This window comes from Erigeron canadensis, chromosome 7 (genome assembly GCF_010389155.1).
Source record: "Erigeron canadensis isolate Cc75 chromosome 7, C_canadensis_v1, whole genome shotgun sequence".
Taxonomy (NCBI): domain Eukaryota; kingdom Viridiplantae; phylum Streptophyta; class Magnoliopsida; order Asterales; family Asteraceae; genus Erigeron; species Erigeron canadensis.
Genome location: NC_057767.1, coordinates 7,075,474 through 7,097,785, shown reverse-complemented (window position 1 = coordinate 7,097,785; position 22,312 = coordinate 7,075,474). Strand labels below are relative to the sequence as shown.

Sequence of the window (22,312 nt, the reverse complement as noted above, 5' to 3'; positions counted from 1 at the left end):
ATGTCGAATTTGGGTGATAATGGTGCCAAAACGGGTAAATGACCCGTTAGGGTCGACCTTTGATTTATGAAACAAACTATGTTGTAATTGTGTTTGAAATGTGTCTATGAAGTCGTTATAAATCTCTGAAAAATGTCTTTCAGCTGTGGTTAGAAATTTGATGGTTACGATTTGTTCATGGTTGAAATGAGTTTTAGGTTTGCTGTCAGGTGGTCCACTGCGGCGCAGTGGGGGTGACTTTGCCCACTGCGGCGTAGTGGAATCCCACGGATACAATTTCAGTTCTTCCCACTGCGGCGCAGTGGGAGATGTGTCGTACCCACTGCAGCGCAGTGGGGCTTGTTCAAGTTCTGGCCGAGGATATCCACTGCGGCGCAGTGGGGTGTCCTCGACCCACTGAAATATAAAAAGAAAAAAAAATTTATTGTTTTCGGTTTATCGATTCAGGTCCTTTCATTAACCCAATTAGTGTTTGCGGATCAAAATGACTCTTTTCACTCGGTTTTTGATTGCGGATTTTCAAAAACCTATTCTGGATAGGTTTGAGATCAGAGACCTCCCTCTTAAACCGTAACAGTAAAGTCGTTTGTTTTATTTTCACACTTTGCATATTGCTAATTACAACAAGTCCTGGTATGTTTCTGTTCTTCCTTAAGGTCCACACGGTAGTTTGAATGACCTCGTCCAACCAGATTTTGTCAACAACTTTGAGAGGTTTCTGTTCCCCGCCTTCTTCGATCATGGAAACAAATCAACAACTAGTAAAATATCTGTGCGTAGCTGGGTTTTTTATTTTTTTTATTTTCTTAACCTAACTTCACATTAGACAACTTAAAAATAATACCATATAAATCAAATCAACATAAATTAATCATAATAGTAAAGGAAACAAAAAGGGAGTTGATATGCTGAAGGAAAATTTTTATTCATACAAGAAATTTTATCTATAAAGACAATAATATCCTTATATTGTTTAAGTAATCAAAGTTATATGGGTTTTACGTCGACCAAAGTCACCAGAGTCCATACTCATTCCGAAGAAACCGAACGACCAGAATATTCGTAATCTCTTTTGTTTGATTTTGGTGAAATCTGCCAAGCGTCTCCCAGTCTCTCACCAGCATTGCCATTACGCTACACCATTGCCATTACGCTACGAATTCCTCCGATGCCATGTTGGAAGTAACAATGACCACTAGTTTTTGAATAATTTAATGCGAGAAAAAAGGAACGTGTAACTAATTCTCGAGTTTGTCGAGTTGCTTTATATGTTTGCAAAGACATGACTAGGAATTCATTATCATCAAACTACCTAAACCAGTCGTCTTGAAGCTTTATAGTTCGGAAAATGTTTCACATTTTATAATAATGCACACGAATAAATATAAATCTATATACATAGGTTGATAGGCACATATACAAATTTATACACATACAGACACATATGTATTATGAGTTACGACCAGGAGAAAACGAAATGTTCCCGTGATGGTGGTGGAGTAAACATCCATATTTGAAAGCGAAAATCTTTTAAATAAATGAAATATGATTTGAGAGGTATTATTGTCTATTACTCACATTTTCCTTGTGCGTATAAAATTTATTTTTGGGCAAATAAGCCTCCAAACAAAAAGTAAAAATTCATTCCTTCCTATCTTCACCTGTCACATCTGCCATGTGAACGTCATCAGTCCCTTCTTCATCTTTCACGTCTTCAATCTTTACATCTTGATCCTTCACATCTTCTTGTGTAAAGTAGTTGTTATTGCAATTGCAAAGGTTGTTGATAAATACCCTCCTGGCCTCCCCGTTGAAGTTCATCCATCGTTATTTCCTTATCTTCGGTTATAGCCTGTGGCAATTCAAAGGCATCTAAAACACAATGGTTATCATGGGAGTGAAGATTACCAAACGTTGGCACCATTGTTTGGCCTACATTTGCGGTCACACCATTGTAGTTCTTTAGGGAATTGGGATGATCATCGTAATATTTAGGGACTGTATATCTACGCAAAATTAGGTGTCAAATTATAGCCATCAACTTCGATCCCTAAGACGACTGTTACTCCGACCAATTTACCAATGAAGAATTCCTCTATTCATTGGGGATCACCAGCACCATGTAAGTTAGAAAATGATATATTTACAACAATTTATATCATATATAGTGAATAATGTCATCAACCGTTGTTGGACTTTTGTCTTGTAAGAACATATCATTAAATGACCACTTAAAGAACTCCATATAGATAAATGTACTATCAGCAGAGGATATATATTGATTCTGTAATCATGTATAATCTCAACTAATACATTTTTAATCTCATATGTTCTTAACATGAAAACGTATTGGAATTATAATGTTTCAGTTAACGTTTGTGTATATTACATGTTGTAAATTTAAAGTAAAAGGCAACTATAAACTAACCTCTTCCTTAGTCATGATAAGCAACTCTTCCACGGTGCATCTTAAAAGCTTTGCGGCACCAGTGTTAAAAAGAACACAATTCATTCGCTCCGTCTTGTCGATTACTTCTATCACCAACTTGTATCTAAATTGAAATGAATACAAATTAGGCTAAAGAAAAAATCACTATAGTATTTGCAACTTACGCTTGATGTGGGTTCATAACATTCTGTTGACAATTTTCGCAGTAATAATGTACTGTTTTGAATTCTACTTTCTTATGACATACAGTGTATTGTATGAATTTCCAGTCGTTGTAGTTAATTCTATAACAATGCTCATAAGTAAAGATATCGACGTTGACCAAACAAATTATACGGATAAAATAAAAACATAAAGATAGAAAAAAAATGCATGACTACTGTAAAAATTGGAAAAACTTTTCATAATTCAAATTGTAATGTAACATAATTGGTATAAAAGTGATATTTTTAGAAACTTAAGAAATTTACATAAACTATAATGTTACATGTGATGTATAAAGTGTATTAATGTAAATAAAAATAATATAAAGTGATACATAAAATGAGATCTTGATTGAGTGTGATGTATAGCGATAAATTCTCATATATATATATATATATATATATATATTCAGTGAACGATGTGTACTTGCTTTAATAACCATAAAATAAATAACTTGGCTATTTTGTTAATATGTAATTTATTAATTATTTTAATTTTTAATTGCTGACTCATTAAGCTGTACATCGTAAAATTTATATATACACAATTTATCAAGTTGATTAATGGACGCATGTTTGATATAAATATTTCATAACTTCCATAAATATGGTATGAAGGTGAAGATTTAATGGTATCATGTTTCACAATTAATTTGACAGCACATGGTTAAATATAACATGGTTAAATATGTCATAACATAACATTAATAGAAGACAATTGTTTATTAAATCAAGATGATAAGAAGTCACATTTACATCGAATAATTCGAAACAAAAAACACTTACCCAAAAAACTAATACCGAAAACATAACATTAATAGAAGACAATTGTTTATTAAATACTTAAAAAGATGACAATAGTACTTTTCATTATAGCTCAGTTGTTGAGCACCAGCTTTACATGCTGAAGGTTTCAAGTCCGAGACATGGGAAGGACATTTGAAGGAATTTCACAAAAAAAAGTCCCAGTGAAATAGGTTTGAGTCCTACAGAGGGGCAGAGTTTTACCGCAATTAAAAGTCGTGCCTTCGGACGATTTAATTGAGAGTTTCTCCTCTTGTTAGGTATTGAGGGTGAGGGGACTCTCTAGCGCGGATCCGATTAAGACAACGTAAGCTATATCGCCTGTTGCGAGCAAATGATCCACACCTTTCAAAAAAAAAATGACAAGAAGTCACCTTTATATATCATTTACTTCAGCTTTTGGGTTTAGTTATGCTACTATCTATGTTTTCGATATTAGTTTTCTAGGTAATAGTTTTCTCTTTTGAATTATATAAACATTTATTCCTCATCTTCCACGAAAACTTGGTTCATCCGGTTTTCAGTTTTGACTCTGACTTGATCAAACTTGCTTCGTTTGATCCTCGGCATTGGAATGTCATCCTCCACATAAAAAATGTCTTATATAGCATATAAAACACGAGTATTAAAATTTGTAAAACCAAAATGAGGATTAAATATGAAAGTCAAAGAATTACCAACTTAAGATGACCAAAGATGATCTTCATTGCGAAGATTTACATCCAATACAATGAAATCATCGATGATTGGAAATTCATCCTCAACTTCAAAATTCGCCTATATAGCATGTATAAATAAACTTGTAATATACATTGAATCAAAATGGGGAGTAAATTTTGTGGTTATATTACTTACTTGGTTAGCATCGTCTTCAATTGGGTGGATGATATCATCCAATACCAAAAAATCATCCAAGATAGGAAATTCATCATCAACATCAAGGCCCAAGTCGTCATCACCATCGTAGCCGAGATCATCAATTTGTTCATCTCCGAATTGTCTATGACGATGACCTCATCCCATTTCCAATTCCTCAAATTATCTTCTTGTTTTTTTTTTCTTTTTTCCAATGGTGTTGTTGGTTGAGTGTGTATCATTTGATTGCTGATGTAAAACTATTTTTCTTTTGAGTATGGATAATATGGTGAATCTCATGAGTTAATTGGTAAAAAATAAAATAGGGATGTGAGTTTATATAGGTGAGGTTTATGTAGATTGGTGTACCTTATTGGAGAGAAATTGATATGAAATGTGAAATTTAAAATTTAAAGTTTTATAATTTACTCACTTTGTTACTGAAACTTACATAGATAGGTTTGAATTGTTAAAATGAGATAGAGGTCATGACATAAATTTGTTAACAATATATGTAATAAAGTCCACTCATGTAAGAGGAGATAAGATCGAAATTCAAAGCTTTGAATTTAGCCAATTAGTTTAATGTATGAGTTTTAAGCACATGGAATTTTAAGTGTAACTAACAATGAGATTATGTGCACATTAAAAGGTTGAATTTCAATGGTTACGATTGAAACAAAAAGTGATCGGGTGGCCCTTTTTTTCTTTCGACTAAGTGCACCGGCAACAAAAATTATATACAATATCAAAAGTGGGCATAGTACTGAGCTTCCACCATGTGCTTCCAAATAATCACAGTCGTGGCTCGTGGAGCAACTTACAAATATGTGTTAGGCAGTTGGTTTGGACATCACATAAAGGACGCTTCTTAATGCCGTTTTACATTTTCAAAAACTTAATTATTTAACATTAATAACCACATTCCTATCACCATCACCGCTATCCACCACCGCCACCACGGTTGTCGTCGTTCGGCTCTGCCACTACTGTCGCATTGCATATGTATCCCTTAATATACAACAATAAACAATCTATTAAATTTGGTATGTGAAGTGATTATTGTAGCTAACAATCAATCATTAGATGCCACTATCTTTTTATGATTCCGTTAACATAATTGTATCACAATCGGCCTGGTGATTTCTAAAAAAAATAAGAGGATAAATGAAGTAGCAAAAGAATAATGTGTTTCAGCACCCTAATATATCAATAAATCATTTAAGGATCGAGAAATAGCAGATGAAAATATATTTGGTTAAATATACATCTGGATAGCATGCAAAGAGTTCCTGATGAGACGATAAACATTGTTATTTAACTTCTTATCATAGGTTATCATGTCAAATAAGAAGAATCATGTACAAAGTTAAAAAAAATGTAAGTAATACACATCAATATTTTAATTTAACAGCCAATCATATACATCAGTAAAAATACACTCATCATCCAGCTACTAAACCCAATATTTTACGCTGCAGGATGGTTATAGTGATTAAACGCAATATTTTTCGTTATTTTTTCGTTTTTTTGGGAATCTATCTCCATCTAAAAGCACACAGATGACATAATTTTAAACTTGAAGGTGCTAAATGCTAAAAAGTAAACAACCAACCCCCTCTTTTCCTCTTCTATATTCTGAGTACATACATTCCAAAATCAAAATCATTCGCCCCCCCCTGCACCACCGTGATGGCTTCTACAACGGAGCAACCACCACCGAAAAAGCGCCGGCCGTCACAAACCCCACCACCACCGTCACCACCACCTACGCCACCACCACCACCACCGGGAACTCAAACACCCACCAATACACCAACCCCACAAGCCCTAAAGCTAACACCTGATGAAATAGCACAAAAAAGAAGAAATCAAGAAGAAATTAGAAACTTTTATGAATCTTTTAAACAACTTAAATATTGTGTTTCAAGAAAAAAAGATTTTAATCATGTTTTGCCTGAACTTGAACAAGCTTATTTGTCCCTCATTACTGCCTCTAGAGGTATATATTCATTTACTTATATATATATATGTATATATGTATGTATATTTGTGTATCTAACTATGCCCTAGAATTAATTTTTGAGCAAAATCATTGTTATAACAATTAGTATAGCTTTTTATATATGGGTTAAGTGCTAGAAAAGGTATTAAGCGATAACGCGTAATTTGTAGTATGTGAAAATAGTTCGGATTATCCGGGGAAGGCGAGATGCGAATGGTCTAACTAGGGTATTTAATGAATATTTCCGAACCCTTTTCACGGCCACCCTCAAGATGTTTATCTAAGGAGGTTCGAAGTTGAGATATCTTGTGAGGACACTAGGAGTCAGTCTAGGACACCTGATCACTAAGCCAACTTTATTACTATTTCAGTTGATATGTGTTCGATTGCTTTTTTTGCGATGGATAACATGTGCCACGTCAATTAAACCTAAAAGTACCACCCGTTACATATAATAGCAACATTTGATATTTGGAAATACATAGTAAGTTGTTGTAAGTCCTTTTGCCTTTAAACTAAAGTTGAATACATTTCTGAACACTTACCCCTTTCTCTAATAAAAATGTCATTTGTTACTGTCACATTTAAGACATAGTTGACTTGTAAAAGTTGCAATAGTGGAGTTAAATAAGGTTTAATTCGGAAAATTAGTGATTAGCATAGCAATCTTTAGATTTTTTAGAAATCGACAGTAATTTGGGGATAGAGTGAGAATCCGTTTGTCACTGATTGGGCTTTGAAGTTATTATAGCTATTATTAGTTTATTACTGTGCAATATGTGTGTAACCTTTTGTTTATCTGATATTCATGTGGAGGGTCTATGCCGACTTGCCGATAAGTTTCTATTTTTCCTTAAATACATGCAATTCTTGTGAGCTTTGAAGCTTCATAAATTAATAGTCTATTATCGTCGAGGATAGGAAACGTCATTATATTAATATATAGGCATTAAAATGTATGGAGTAATGTCATAAGGAAGGCAAACCGATATGAGTCCTGCCATGTGAAGTCTGTTTGAGTCTTCCATAGGGGTGTACATTTGTGGACATGCTGAATCCATGGAGCAGTTGAAGTACCTTCTATATGATCTCCAATATGACAGTCAAACCTGATACTCTTGGTACTGTCATTGAGAACATTATTCCTGGCTATATGAATGGTATACTGATTGTCACAAGGTAATTCCTTTTATCGGTTTAGAGCCTGAGTTGGATTGTCCACCTCATTTTGAGTTGAGACATTTGTCATACTACTTCTTTGTTTTAGGTTTCAAACCTATGTGCTACTTATTAGTTATAACTCTTCATAAGATAGGACCATTGCCAATGGAACTGAAGCTGTCATGAAAATGATGAATTTTCCACTTTAAATCCGAGACTCTTTTGACCTTGCCTAAATTCTTAGCAAAAGCAGCCCCACTGGGGTTGTGTATTGCTTACACAGTAAAGTTTTGCTACCTTGCTTTATATATTGACCTGCTACTTTATTTTTGTGTATTTTCTCTCCCTACATTTTGACATACTGTTGCTATGCATATTCACTTCTTTGGGAGCAGACAGTGCCTTTGATATCTATTTTAGTTGCGTTGTTAGTCTTTTTTGAAATAAAGTTTGGTTCTTGCCAGCTTTTTACCGCGCATCTTTCTGAACACTCGGTCGACATAATGTTGCTAGGTATGAAGTGTTTTGTAATATATGATTTTTTTTTCTTATTCTCTAAATTGTTTTTGTGTAGGCTGTGCTAGTGTTCAACGTCTTGTAGCACTGTTTGTCCCGAAATACGCTTCACATTGTCCAACAGCTCTTGAAGCAGCAGCAAAAGTTTGTATCAATATACATAACTGGAGCATGACAATTGTCAACAAAGGCGAAGATGATGCTGAAAATTTTGCATTTGGAACTGCTAAAATCTGTATATTTGGTCTAGCTACTATCTGTGAGGCTGCTTCATTACAAACACCATCATCGTCTGTTATCCAAGGCATATGTTCGGAGGTATTTTTGAACGTAATGAACTTCTTCATATCTTCCTTGGAGGGACAAGAAATCTTCCAGGTTGTAAATAAGGATGTTGTGAACATATATGATTGCCCAAACACCTTCAATGAGCTCAAAGAGAAGTATTCTGTTGAGGACGAAGCCCCATCTGTAAAATTATCAAAATGTCGTGCATTATGTCTTCTCTGGATTTTCTTTAGGTGCCCTAAAAGTACACTTGAAGCTTGCGTTGAACTCTGCAGTTCCAATTCACCAGATGCTGGGTCTAATGTAGGACAGCATTTTCTTAATCAGGTGACAGCTAGACTTGGTACCTGTGAGGGGCAAGTTTCAATAGACAACTCTCTTTCTGAAGATGTGTCTCACTGGTCTAAAAGCTGCTTATTGGATCTGGTAAGAACTTGTGCAACCATAGCAACAGTTGCGGAACATGTTAATATATCAAAGTTATCAAAAAGGGTGGGCCATGTGGGTTTGGTAAGGGCTTCGTTTTTCTACAGGTTGAAACAGAGGTCTGCCTGAAGTTTAAATAAGAAGTGTGTCAAATGTCACTGAAAATTTTCATTATTTCAATAAAAACTAATACTTTGAATACAACGATCTGGGGGCTATATATGCATTAAAATAGACTGTGACTTTGGTGACCTATGGCCCATTGACGTGTTCCCTGTTTTAGCTAAGTTTATTATTTGCTTGTTTGACCTCCCGCAGATAAAATGTAAAATTGGCACATTCACAAGTAAATCGGTCAAATTTGCAAACTTTAAAATGTACAATGGCTACACACCTTACCTTGTTTTTGTCACTCGGACAACATCTTTTTCTCTCTCTCTTTCTATATATATAATTACTATTTTACCTTTTCACCTAGTTACTACATTCAAAAATTTGGTTTCTCCCACTTCTATTTTGATTTCCCTCCCATATCATAATCTCATGGGACTTAACTTGGTTTCCCACTACTATAACTTTATCAATAACGTGAATCATCATCAAGCCGATCCACAATGGCCGGAGTTAAAGGTTCTTCCATGACATGTTCGGGGCGGTCGCATTGCGTGATTCCCTTCAAGTGTTTATGTGTATATATATCCAGTTAAGTGAATTTTTGGAAACCTTTTTAATATAACTCTTCCAAATAGAAAGTTGACTTACTAATGTGTTCATAACGTACTGCGGTTCAAATATTTTATTATTGCCTCAAGTGATTTATTGACTATTTTGGTTGTTAATTTGATTTTCTACCGGCTACTATGTTCAACCTTGTATTCGTCACTGAGACAATATATATATATATATATATATAGAAAAGTTATTTTGAGTCCATTGATTTTCTTCCATCTTCTCAAATCCCAACCACCTCCTACCACCACCACCATAATCTCTGACCACCACCATGATTTTCCGGCGACGGCGACGGCGACGCCGACCACCGCCACCACGACTTACACGTGTAAGTTATATGGACTCAGATTGGACTCAAATTTGGACTCAAAATAAGTTGGACTTAAAATAACCTGCCCCTATATATATATATATCCAGTTAAGTTTGAATTACAAGATATTTTTTTAATGTAAATCTTTTCTATAAAGAAAGTTATAAATTAATAACTTGACTAATTAATATGTGTATAGCATACTGGATGAATGCTCGTGCAATGCGGCGGTAATGGTGGTAGCATTATTGTGATGGTGGTGGCAACGGTTAGTGGTGGTGGCGATGACGCGAGTAGTGTAGGTTATTGATGTAAAAGCCATGTAGTTATTTAGGAATTAGGGGATATATACGTTATAAATTAATTTTGTTAAGGTTATATTGGGTATTTAATAGACTCATAGATAGTATTAGTTATCTATACTTTTATACTACCTTATAAACTATTTACACCCTCCAAATTTCTCAAAGAAGAACTTGATAAACCCAAACTACCCCTCTCTTTTATTCATTAATTTAATTATCTCTACCTAATATACCTATAATGAGCTTAATGAAATTATTTGCAACATCAGCTTTCAACCATTAAAATTACACTACCCCCTTTACATCAATTACTTTTACATTCATAATCACACCGCCGTCGCCGCCACCTGCCGCTATCGCCGCCACCCCTGCCGCTATCGTCGCCACCACCACCGCCACACCGCCGCATTGCGTGCGCACATGTCTAGTACTAGTAAGGGCATTTGGGGTATTTTAAAGATAGAAAGTTGAAAGGGAGGAAGATGGGTTTGCTTTATAAGGAGTATTGATATTGATTATGGATCATATCTCCTATTATTGCTACAAGTGACATTCTGATTATGTTGGTTGTCCATTTGAATTCTTACTGGCTACCATGTTCAACCTTCTGAGCAGGTTCTTAATAAAGACCCATCTCTGAGACAGTGGATATTCTTGACTGTTAGAAGTGTTAGTAAATCAGCGTCACCTAACGTTATGTCTGCTATCTCTGCTGCTTTCAACAGAATATTTAGTTCATTCACAGAACAGGTCAGGGCACTGGACAAGCAAGTTGACAACAACATGAATGATTCCAGTACCTCAAAAATACAAAGGCAGTTTTCAGTTCCTAGAACCCCCAGTGATGCTGTTGACCAACTCAATGTTCTGCAGTTGGAACGAGACATCCGTTCCAACACAAGTCCTAATAACAGCGGAGGCCCACAATCTATGGAATTGGATTCTGTCGATCACAGAGACTTATCTCGTGCCAGCTCATCAACGCCCAATATAATTCGTGCCAGCTCATCAACTCCCAACAAGGAGAGCCATGCTTCAAGATTGGGAAATGGTTTACCTGCCTTGAACGTCTCTATTGGAGGCGTTAAAAGTAATTTTGAATCACCTAAGCATCACTTTCCATTTTGGCACTCCGATGGGGATCGAGCTGCCATGGATGTTTTTTCAGCTTCAAGACATCTTTGGGTGGGCTCATTGGGTCCCGAGGCATCTGAGCATCTTGTAAGGTACCAATTCGAACGATTTGGTCCTATCAATAAGTTTTTGTACCTTTCTATCAAAGGGTTTGCGGTAATCGAGTACAAGCATATTATGGACTCAATAAAGGCCAGAGAAGTTATGAGGGGGCATTCTCCATGGGGTGCTTGTCTCATCATAAAATTCTTAGATACAGGGCTAGGCACACGAGGTGATATAAACGGTGTAGCTGTGGGCACGTGTTGCGATGTGTATGTTGGAAATATTCGTAGCCAATCAGATAAGGATGAGATACTGTATGAATCAAGACAAGTTATTTTTAAGGGCCCACTTGCAGTTAGTGATCTTGTCAGTGAAGGTGCGGTATTGATGGAATTTGGAAATCCTGAAGAAGCTGCTACAGTAATGGCACATCTTAGACAGCGTCGCAAGGAAAAAAGAGATTTTTTCCAGTCGCCAGGTGTTGGTCATTTGCATGTTGACTCAAGAAACAACAATCTTGGAAATTGTATTGCTAGTTCACCTCTTGCACAAACCGTGGTTGGATACAGGTATAAGATCTTTTTGTACTCTTGAATATATATATATATATACACACTATAAAAGCATGCTCAAAATTGACCGACCTTTTGATTAGCTAATAATATCTTGATTTAGAAGGGTTAATTCTCTATTGGAGAATGATACTATTTTTTTTCTTTCTACTCACATGAATCTTAGTTTATAGAGTAGTCTAGTTTATATATCCATCTGTTTCATTTATTTATATTCTTATTACCTATTGATTTCGTATTTATTATATATCAACCTTTGGGTTCTGTATATATGTTAATGGTTCTGAAGGACCATTTATTAACTGAACACTACTTACGTAATAACTTAAATACTTATAGCGATCACAAAACGTCTACTAATATATTTACTCTAGGTTATTACCTTTATCTTTCTTCTTTTGATATTTTATGAACTATATCGTGAGAAAATATTTACGCTGTATGTTTGCGCAGCCAATATGGAAATCCTAACCCCATGGAGCTGTCTTCTCCAAGAGTTAATATTGTTAATCAAGGAGCAACAATGCAAAGTGGATATCCATTCCAAGCAGGTTTTAATCAATAACTGAGAAATCACCTTTTTTTTATATATTTTTTTTAATATAAGGCTTGTTCACACGATTTACTTGTTTGTTTGCTTGCTATGAACTCCTAGGTGGTCATATAGCATCGGGGGCTCCTGAACAGAATTGGACTTACAGCAATCCAGAAAGTGTACTATATTCCACACCAATGCATGGGCATAATTATGCATCATCACAGCCAATTCAACCATTTCCTTACATGAGACCTATGTATTATCCTCCAAATAGTTCATGGGATGCTCATGGAATGGATCATCATATGCCTTTAAATCCTCATAATCATGCGGTAGCGCCTCCTTTCTTACCTGCTTCAGTGACCCCACTTGCTCAGATACAAGCGAATCCAATGCCAAATCATGATCCGATGTTTTATGTGCCACCTCAGCCTCACATCGCACCTCCAGTACCACCTCAGCTAAATATGCCGCTTCCATTACCTTCTCATCCAGGCTTGCCACCTCCATCTTTTCATCCCGAATTGCCTCCACCATTGCCGCCCTCTCCTCCTCCTTCTATGCTTGAGTCTCAGCCACCTCCTCCACCACCACCTTTGGAATCTTCAATTGTGGGAGGTGGGGGACAATGGCAGGGCACTTTAAGTAAAAGTGGGGTTCACTATTCCACAATACATGCACGTAGACTGCAATCAGAGGCCTGCAACTATATGGATAATAATATCTCAGAGCCTGCAGAGTACTGATTTTTATTATGTATTATTGGATATCATTTGGCATTTATTAGTGGTACTAGTTTCTGATGATTTGGGTTTCTGGTTTTGCAGATGGCCTGCGAAATTGGATATAACAAAGAGGACTGATTTTAAACATGTGATGTCTACATTTTCTGGCACTCCATCACATAAAGTAAGTTTCTGAGTACACTTTAAAACTGTCTTCTCTTTGTTCTCTTAGTTCTTTATGTTACACTCTTGTCTTAACTAATATTTGCTTCTTTTACTATCAATGCTTATTTTCTGACCACAACATTTGATTGACATTTTTACTGTTATGTGAAATCTCGGTGTATATCCGACTTTCTATTGGTTAGAGTGGAGCAAAGGATCTTGATACGAACCAATGGCTTGTATCAAATGATAAGAACAAATAAGAAAGATAGGCTGGTATTCAAGAACCAGTAAACTCCCAAATTAACTAAACAAGAACAATAAACTAATATAATATTTTACACTCAGAATTACAGCCCTAATATTTTTTTTATACTAATCCTATAGCTTGATGATCAAGCTAACTAAATAATATAAAAGATATCATAAGATATCTATAGTAAAGACAATACTTTCCTAATCATAATAATAATAAAACTAATATTATATTACTAAATAATATAAACTTCCAGCAGATCCATATCATTACTCCCGCCCTATATTACTAAATAATATAAACTTCCAGCAGATCCATATCATTACTCCCGCCCCCCAAAACACCTTGTCCTCAAGGTGTTGCTTTAAATTGTTCCCTCGAGTAATTCCAGGATCCCAAATTCTGACTTGAAACTCCATAGCTTGCTGATTATATTGAAGTTGTTTAACAAACTCAATCATATGTATCAAACCAGAAAGTTCATCAGCTTTTGCACAATCCCTTAAACCAAAACCTGCACCTTTAAGCCCATTCTCCCCATTCCTGTCATATATGGATCGCTTTTCATCGCCTGCCAGAACTTCATAAGCATTGCTTATGTCCTTGAATGTTAGTTCAGCTCCTCGTTCTTGGTTCACATCAGGATGATTATTCCTTGCAAGATCTGAAGGTGTCTGGGATAAGGATACCCCTGCTTGTGAAACCTCCGATTGCTTCAACCCAAACTGATTTGTTTTTGGTGAAGTTGTAGGGATTGTTGGTAGGACAACTTCCTGAATCATCGGTTGCCGGGGTAGGCTGGTTTGCCATTGCCGCCAATGTTGTGTCCCAACTACAACTGGTTCAAGTTTATCCAGCCTAGTTGTAAACCTCAGCCTAGTTGTAAACCTCAGCTGAAATTGTTGAATGGCCAATTGAGATCGCGCGGTGGCTGCTCAAAAACGATTGATCCGAGCATGCATTCTGTCCACCCAAGCCTCAGTAGATTCACGGTATTGCTGTACATCAGCATCAAAATCAACGATTGTCCTTGATTCCATAGTTGAACAAAAGGACAGGTTGCAAGATCGATGCTCTGATACCAATTGATACGAACCAATGGCTTGTATCAAATGATAAGAGCAATAAGAAAGATAGGCTGGTATTCGAGAATCAGTAAACTCCCAAATTAACTAAACAAGAACAATAAACTGATAATAATATTCCACTCAGAATTACAGCCCTAATATTCTTTTTATACTAATCCTATAGCTTGATGATCAAGCTAACTAAATAATATACAAGATATCATAAGAAATCTATAGTAAAGACAATCCTTTCCTAATCATAATAATAATAAAACTAATATTATGTTACTAAATAATATAAACTTCCAGCAGATCCATATCAGATCCCTGGGTTGCCTACTGGAAAATGGAACAATTATAAGTTTATTTGACAGATAAATGTGTTTCAACCATGGTTATGAATCATTTAGACTTTAAAAGTGTCAACTTAGTTTTGTTTGGGTTGAAAGGTCTATCCATATCTGAAAGTTTGGATTGTCTTCTCTATTTTCTATAACGACTCCATTACTTGATTAGTTTATGTATATTCTTGTTATCATGTTTATTACTCTTGAGATGTGTTAAATTGTACGTGCTCTTAGATAGATCTTGTTTCATTTAGTTGTGTGCTGAAATTTTCTATGTGGTAGAACTAATTATTTCTTTAGAACGTAGTTGAAGTAATTTGTTTTTATGATTAGCATATATGATTAGACTATATGTATGAATAGAGAGGAGAGAATGATTGAAATCTATAAGTTAGTTTTCCAAGCTAAAATATAAGTAGCCACATATAAAAACGTTTACTCAATCTTGTAAGCTACATATAAAGATGTTGTTTGCCATCTTGTTCTTTAACAATCGCGTTGTAGATACTCACCTACAGTTTTCTATGAAGATAAGTAATATCAATGGAAGAAGTAAGGAAAATTTGTGTTACCATTTAACCGTAGCTGTAAGACTTACATGAGTCACGAGCTAACTCTTACGAGTGAAGCTAATTTACACTAAAAGCGAGAACTTCGCATTATGACTCACAAATACATTTGACAAATTGTGTCCAGTTTATCTGACTTGACTTGCAACTCGAACGAGTCACTCTGCCATGGTTTGGATGCCCTTAACTATCGCTACTTAATTTTCTAGTGGTTACCATCAAGCAGAATTGTCCCTGTAAGTGTATAGAAGCAGGCTGTTTCTATAGATAATGAGTTTTGAAATGGAGAATGGCACCAAGAGAGGGCTTTTAGAATCGGAATTACTTCCAACATGGGAATGGTAAACCGTATAACTCCACAATTAAGAAGACATAATTTGGAATTTGAACATGCAACCTTTACTTTATGCTACATGTTTGTTACGTTCCCACATCAGCCAAATGTTGCTTATGACTTGATGCAAACCTATCATGGGATGGGACCATCAGAGTTAGCTCAACCTTTTGAGGTTTTAACACTCGGAGTGTTGGCTTGGACCCAAAAGAGAAGGGTGACAACCAACATAAGCCGTGATGGATGAGCTTAGAGTGGTGGCTCATAGAGTGCTGGCTTAGGGCAAAAAAGGGTGTCAAGCGTGACCAATCTAGCCGTGACCAATGAGGATGTTGGCTCTATAAATGGTGGGGTATTGTTACGATCCCACATTGGCCAAGTATGGAATTGGTTGATTGGTGTTTTATAAGTCTAGGTGCCGCCTCCTTGTATGTGTTTTTGGAGTGAGTTCTACACCTAGTTTACGACTTGATGCGAACTATTATTGAATAGGTCGTATCAATGTCCTCCAATGCTACCATCGTCGACAAATGCTTGATTTCCGTGTTTATATGATAATGGTTGCACATGCTTTCTGTGAATCAACAATGGAGGTTAGAAATAGGAGTTACATAAATGGTTATCAATCATGAATCACGATACACATTATGATTGAAACACGTGGCATCATAAAATGATAAATAGTTTTCCTTACATGGCATGTCAGTTTTAAGTGGTGGGATCGTGTAATCTTTTGCATTAAAGGTGAAGACTTAACTTATGAACGATACAATACTTTGGTGGTGTTTTGTCGTCGACATAACATCACTACTACGATGTATTTGTGCAGAACCTATATATATGCATATCTCCATCATTCTTTAATGATATAAACCACCTAACGACCTAGTAATTGGCGCAAAAGTTATCTAGGCTTGCATAAGGTTTTGGAAGATGATAGACTTTGAAGGCCTCTTTAAGTAATCATATGCTTCTTGATGAGCAACTTGTAAGAGAAAAAATTTCTTTGTGTTTGGATGTAAGTAGTGGGCGAAAGCCTACTCACACACATGTTAAGTCGATTTCATTAGAGATACGGAGTCCCTTTGTCAGAAGCACAATCTATTTGGCGATGTAGAGATTGACGAGGAGACTTTATAAAAATAGCTCATGAAGCTCTATAAACATCTACATGTTGCAAGTGATATGTTAATCTAAAGTTGGACTCCCCTTGAAGCCGATTGCATTCATTGTGTAGTCAAATTTTTGCATTATATATTTCTCTTAAGTAACTTGTAAGGGGAATAAATTATTTGTCTATGTGTTGGGATGTAAGTCGTAGACAAATGCCAACTTACATAAATGATAACTCGTATACACTAGAGAGACGGGGTGTTAGGGGCATAATATATCTGCTGATGCAGAGATTTAAGAGGAGGGTTTATGACAATAGCCCATGAAGCTCTACAAACATTAAGTGATACGTTAATCGTCAAATGGATTCACCTTGAAGCCTAGTGAATTCAATTTGTATCTATCTTATACAATGTATTTAGATGCGACTCTTCCTCATATTTATGAATAGTATGAGTGTATGGCTATTGCCTACTGTCGAGCATAAATGATTTGTAATTCATTGCAGAAGTCAAGGTTTAGATTTTCTTGAATATAGGAAATAAGAAATATGGATGGAAGAATGCTTCATAGAGTTTAGACCCAAGATAAAAATGAAGAAACCTTATTTAGAGCTAGATCCTTATGGGAATTAAGTAAGGAGAACCTTGATTATGGAGAGAGCACTAACCAAAATGTAGTTTTGAAGACCCTAGACTTTTGGCACCACATTTATGACTTAAGATGGGAAATTCTTGAATGCACATCTTAAGAAATTAGTTGATTAAATTAAGTAACCTACAATCAAGTTCAATAATAAATTAGTTGTTAAAACAAATCTCAAATAATAAAATTTAGCTCATAATAATATAATATCATATTAGGACCCCTTCATACTAAGTAAAAGAATGAAACTTCTAGTAGTGATGGGAAAGTAATTTCTAAGTTGTATTATCTAAATCTTGTAGAATCGTCAGAATAAGGAATGTTTCTATATGTTTGATTATCCAAGAGACCTTAAATTACCTCATAGATAATTCCAAAAGGGATTAGTACCTCAGAATGTAAACAACTTTACACGAATTGTGCATTGTATGTATTCGACCAATCAAAAACTTACAAGTGGCAGCTTATATGATTGCCACATATACCCCGATACATACAATGTACAAGATTTAATAGTTTATTAGGTACAATGCACGAGATTGAAGTTCAATACACACTTAATACACACTATGACAATTCGTGTAAAGTGTTTATATTCTAAAGAACTAATCCCATTCCAAAAATCATGAAAATATGTATACATACGAAATTGTTCCATAAGTTACTTAGCTTTTGGACAAGGCTTTATTTTATCATACCCCAAATCTTGCAAGAAAACAAATTTAGCCAAGTTTGGCGTCATTTGATTGTCAAATTTGTTGCTTTTGGGCGGTCCAAAAGTGAAACATATTAATTTTTTTGGCCCTGGAGCTCCCTTCTGTGTACAGTATGTGCCTTCTTTGGCCCCATCATTTTATGTCGAATAATCTAGAGCTTTTTGGATCTTGTTCCAACAATGTTGTGAGGTGGATCTTTTGAATATGGATTTTGTCCTTCCAATTTTTGAATTCTTAGGCATTGAAGGCTGGCACTCTATGCCTTGAATTTTTTGGCTTTTGGACTATCTTCTTGAGTTCTTGACTGTAGTTAGTGTTCATTAGGTGGTTTCTATCAGTATGAATCATTTGAAAGTGCATTCTGTGTGTGATCACCTTTTATGATTTGCTGGTTAGACATGTTTAAGTGCTTTTTGCGTAATTACCAAACATGGAAGATCTGTATTTCCAGTGGGACTAAAGTTACTAGCTTTATTTAGTGAATTTTGTGATCTTAGTTACGACATTGGCCCCAAGTTGGGACCATTAATGATTGTACTTTTATCAGGTTTTAAGCGATTGAGCAATAAACTTATGGCTTATCTCTGGGTATTTGGAAAAATCGAGTGGCGAGCAGCGTGACACACTGATTATACCAGTTCTTGTTTCATAGATTTGGCTATGGTACCAAAAAAGAGTAATAGTTAAGCAGAATAACAGTAGACTGACCAAAAGTTAAATCTGGTGTAACTAACAAAGACACGTCTGTGACCCTTGCTGTTGTAGCCTTCTTTTTCTAAGGAGAAATAGCATTAATCTAAATAACACATTGGAGTCTCCCAGGATTGCCGCTTTATTTGGATGTTAGGCTCCGGTACCAAAAAGAGATCATTAGACTAGAGGGTAATAGTTGAGCAGTATAACAGTACTACTGACGAAAAGTTAAATCTCGTGTACTAACAATGACACATCTGTAGCACTTGGTGTCGTATTTGATTGCGAAAATACATTAATTTAAATAACAAAATGGAGTCTCGCAGGATTTGCCGTTGCATGTGGCTAAGCAGCCTTTAGTTTGCAATTTGAATAATATAGATTGTTCTATATTTTAAGTTTACACAAGATTTCTTACCTTACGTTGCTTTCTGTTGATCTCTAACCTATAGAAATGTTTTTGTATCCTATGTTAATTATTCATCGCCGAGGAAGTAATACATGGCTAATTGACTGGACGAACTTGTGATTTAATTAGGAATGTATTGTCTCATAGTTCACCAGAATAGCTATCTCAGTTTTTTTCTTTATCTTGTAATTACTTAATCTAATATCGTCTTTATAGAAAATGCCCTTCAAAGGGCTGAAATATGCTTGATTTGATTTATGAAACAGAAACCATTGTCCCATCAGAAATACTTGGTAGTTAAACATAAGGCTATCACATGAGCTGTTAGTTAAAGATATCAGAGTAGGTACAGAAAATTCCTGATCTGTCTCGTCTAAAAATTTGGATTAACTGATCTTTGTTGAAAGTTTCAAGTCACTTAAATATAACTGCATGTGATGGTCATAATATTGTTGTACGTGTAGAACACTAGAACTTCTCATGTATGTTATACATGGTGATTTCTTTGGTTAAAGTTTCGTCTTTTAAATATAACTGCATGTGGTGTTCATAACATCGTTGTACGTGTAGAACTAAGATACCCATGGTGATTTCACTGTTGAAATATGAAAGAGTTGGAATTTTGGCTTTATCAGAATTTTCAAAATATTTATGTCTTTGCATTGTTGGGTGTGTTACAGAAGGAGGTCTGTCAGCTGCTCCCTACTTCTCCGGGCGACCATAAAGGCGTAAGTTATCTTGTCCATTTTATGCTCTTATGTTTATTTACATTAAAGTAATGCAATCTTTGACAATGACCCTTGCAAAAGTTTCATATGCATGAATTTGTATATTTTGGCTTATCAATATTTGAATCAAAGTTTAAATTATATATAGTTTTGATGATGTTGGATAAATAAAACCTAAAAAGAATGGCAATAGGGTAGGTTTGTTGAGGGGAATGTTGTCTCCACTCTCCATACCCAAACCCGAACACAAAAATATTCCCCAAACGTACCTCATTTTCTCAGTTACCCCATTAGTGCCATGTCTTGCCTTAAACCTTATTGTTCTCGTGACCTGTCACCATTAATTTAAATGTAGGTTTTTAACTATGTTATCAATTTCGGTGAAATTTCGGTTTTCGGTGGTGGGACATTATTTCGGTATTGAATTTCGGTTTATATATCGTTTCCGAAATTTTCGGTGGTTTGACCGAAATACCACCGAAATTACCGAAATTTCTGAAATTTCAGTGAATTCTGTTTCAGCACTTCCAGGTTTTATCTTTTACTCTTATTTATGTATATACATATAAATACATATATAATATTAGAATTACCGAAATACCACCGAAAAAAACGATATTTCCTATACCAGTCCGTGACCGAAACACTGAATTTTATGTCCTTGACTACTTAGGTTTTTAATATTAATAAACTTAAAACACGATGATATGTATGTAGTATATCCTTTTCATCTTTAAATCGCCAAACTAATCATTATGGAACTACTATGCTCAGTTCAGCAAAAGGTGTACCACAAGGGAAAAAATAGCTAAACATATATGATCATTAAATTTTTGTAGGTCACAAATAAGCAGTGTTTGAGATACATTGAATCATACTATGAAAATATCAAATACAACATGATGTCTTAATGGTTCACATTTGGCTTGAGATAATACAAGAAAACCAAATATGAATCAATGTATGGTATCATTATAAATAGTTGTTAATATTAATATTATTATATTGGGCGGGTCAGGTCAGGATGACGCGCCCAGTACTCGCAACTTACCCGATTAAAAACCCTGTTTGGCGTCCCAAAACCCCCCACATACCTGCTAAGCCATAGTTTTCGGATTTGTGCATAGGGTTCGGGCTATATAGTCATTCATCACTGTGTAGACTAATTATGTTGCAAGAGTTCTCAACTATTCAGTATAGTTACCCCCCTCCTCCCAAGTTTGTATGATTTTATAAGTAATGAACTTTTCTTGTTTTTTCTTTCATGAAGTATTAGAATCAAATGGTTAAGAAAATACTTATTGTTTGAACTAAGAATTTGCATTCATTCTTGTTACCAGAAGAGTTTTACTCTATTTTTTGCATGAACGAGCTAGTAAATGCAAACTAGTAGTCCAGGTTAACATAGTTGCAACGGTCATAATATCTTTAAGAGGAGGATGGTGTATCAAATTTGTTCAAAGTGACAATACAAACTATATATGTTGCACGCAACATTTATTTTCCATGTCAGCATCTTAAGTTAACTATTATTTGCAGTTTCAAGATTTTATATCCTACTTAAAGCAGAGAGAGTGTGCCGGAGTGATAAAGATTCCAGCCACAAAAACGACATGGGCAAGACTTTTGTTCATTCTCCCCTACTCCAATGAAACATGTTCACTTCTTTCCGTAGCTCCTGATACTGTAGACTGTTTGATTGGACTTGTTTTACCTAAAGAAACAAATTTTGAATGGGTATGAATTCTGTTTACTTCAAGGAGAAAAAGGAAGTTTGTGAATTCTTAGATATGAAGATTGTGCTTAGGGAAAAGAATTATTACAACTATAGAGATGTTACCGTGTTGTAAATAAAAACTTTGTAGAAGTGGAGATGTTTTAGTATATTTTGATGTTAAAAATAGGTAGTTAAGTTTTCTTTTTAATTTTCGGAATGTCTGCCAGTTCTTAATATGTTGTATATATTTAGTTAGATATCCTTTTTTCTTTCTTCTCTACACTTTGTTTTGCATTTGAGCTTTTCAAGATTGTCTATAACCAAATTCTTGGACATAGTATAATAACATGAGTTATGAATTTATTTGACTCTTTATAGTCAATTAGAGTTACCTTTGGATGAGTACTCTCTTGCTGGCCATATCAATTCTCAAGTGTAGTTATTTTCTTTTTTTTCCCTCTCAAGTGTAGTTAGTGATCTGCCG

The 22,312-nt window shown here is 35.2% G+C and overlaps 1 protein-coding gene across 1 annotated transcript; it reads left to right on the top strand.

Moving 5' to 3' along the window:
- Positions 1-5,896: 5,896 nt before the first annotated feature.
- LOC122607697 lies at positions 5,897-22,201 on the top strand. Its single transcript, XM_043780722.1, has 8 exons — positions 5,897-6,313; positions 8,052-8,707; positions 10,671-11,803; positions 12,260-12,357; positions 12,462-13,083; positions 13,172-13,253; positions 20,064-20,111; positions 21,651-22,201. The coding sequence occupies exons 1-8, from the start codon at positions 6,004-6,006 to the stop codon at positions 21,852-21,854; spliced, it is 3,153 nt and encodes a 1,050-aa protein (XP_043636657.1). The 5' UTR covers positions 5,897-6,003; the 3' UTR covers positions 21,855-22,201.
- The last annotated feature ends 111 nt before the right edge of the window (positions 22,202-22,312 follow it).

Excerpts from the sequence above, each read along its gene's own strand:
- LOC122607697 (XM_043780722.1), top strand. The coding sequence starts at position 6,004 with ATGGCTTCTACAACGGAGCAACCACCACCGAAAAAGCGCCGGCCGTCA. Across the intron at positions 6,314-8,051 it reads CCTCATTACTGCCTCTAGAG|GCTGTGCTAGTGTTCAACGT; the intron begins GTATATATTCAT and ends GTTTTTGTGTAG. Across the intron at positions 13,084-13,171 it reads AATATCTCAGAGCCTGCAGA|ATGGCCTGCGAAATTGGATA; the intron begins GTACTGATTTTT and ends CTGGTTTTGCAG.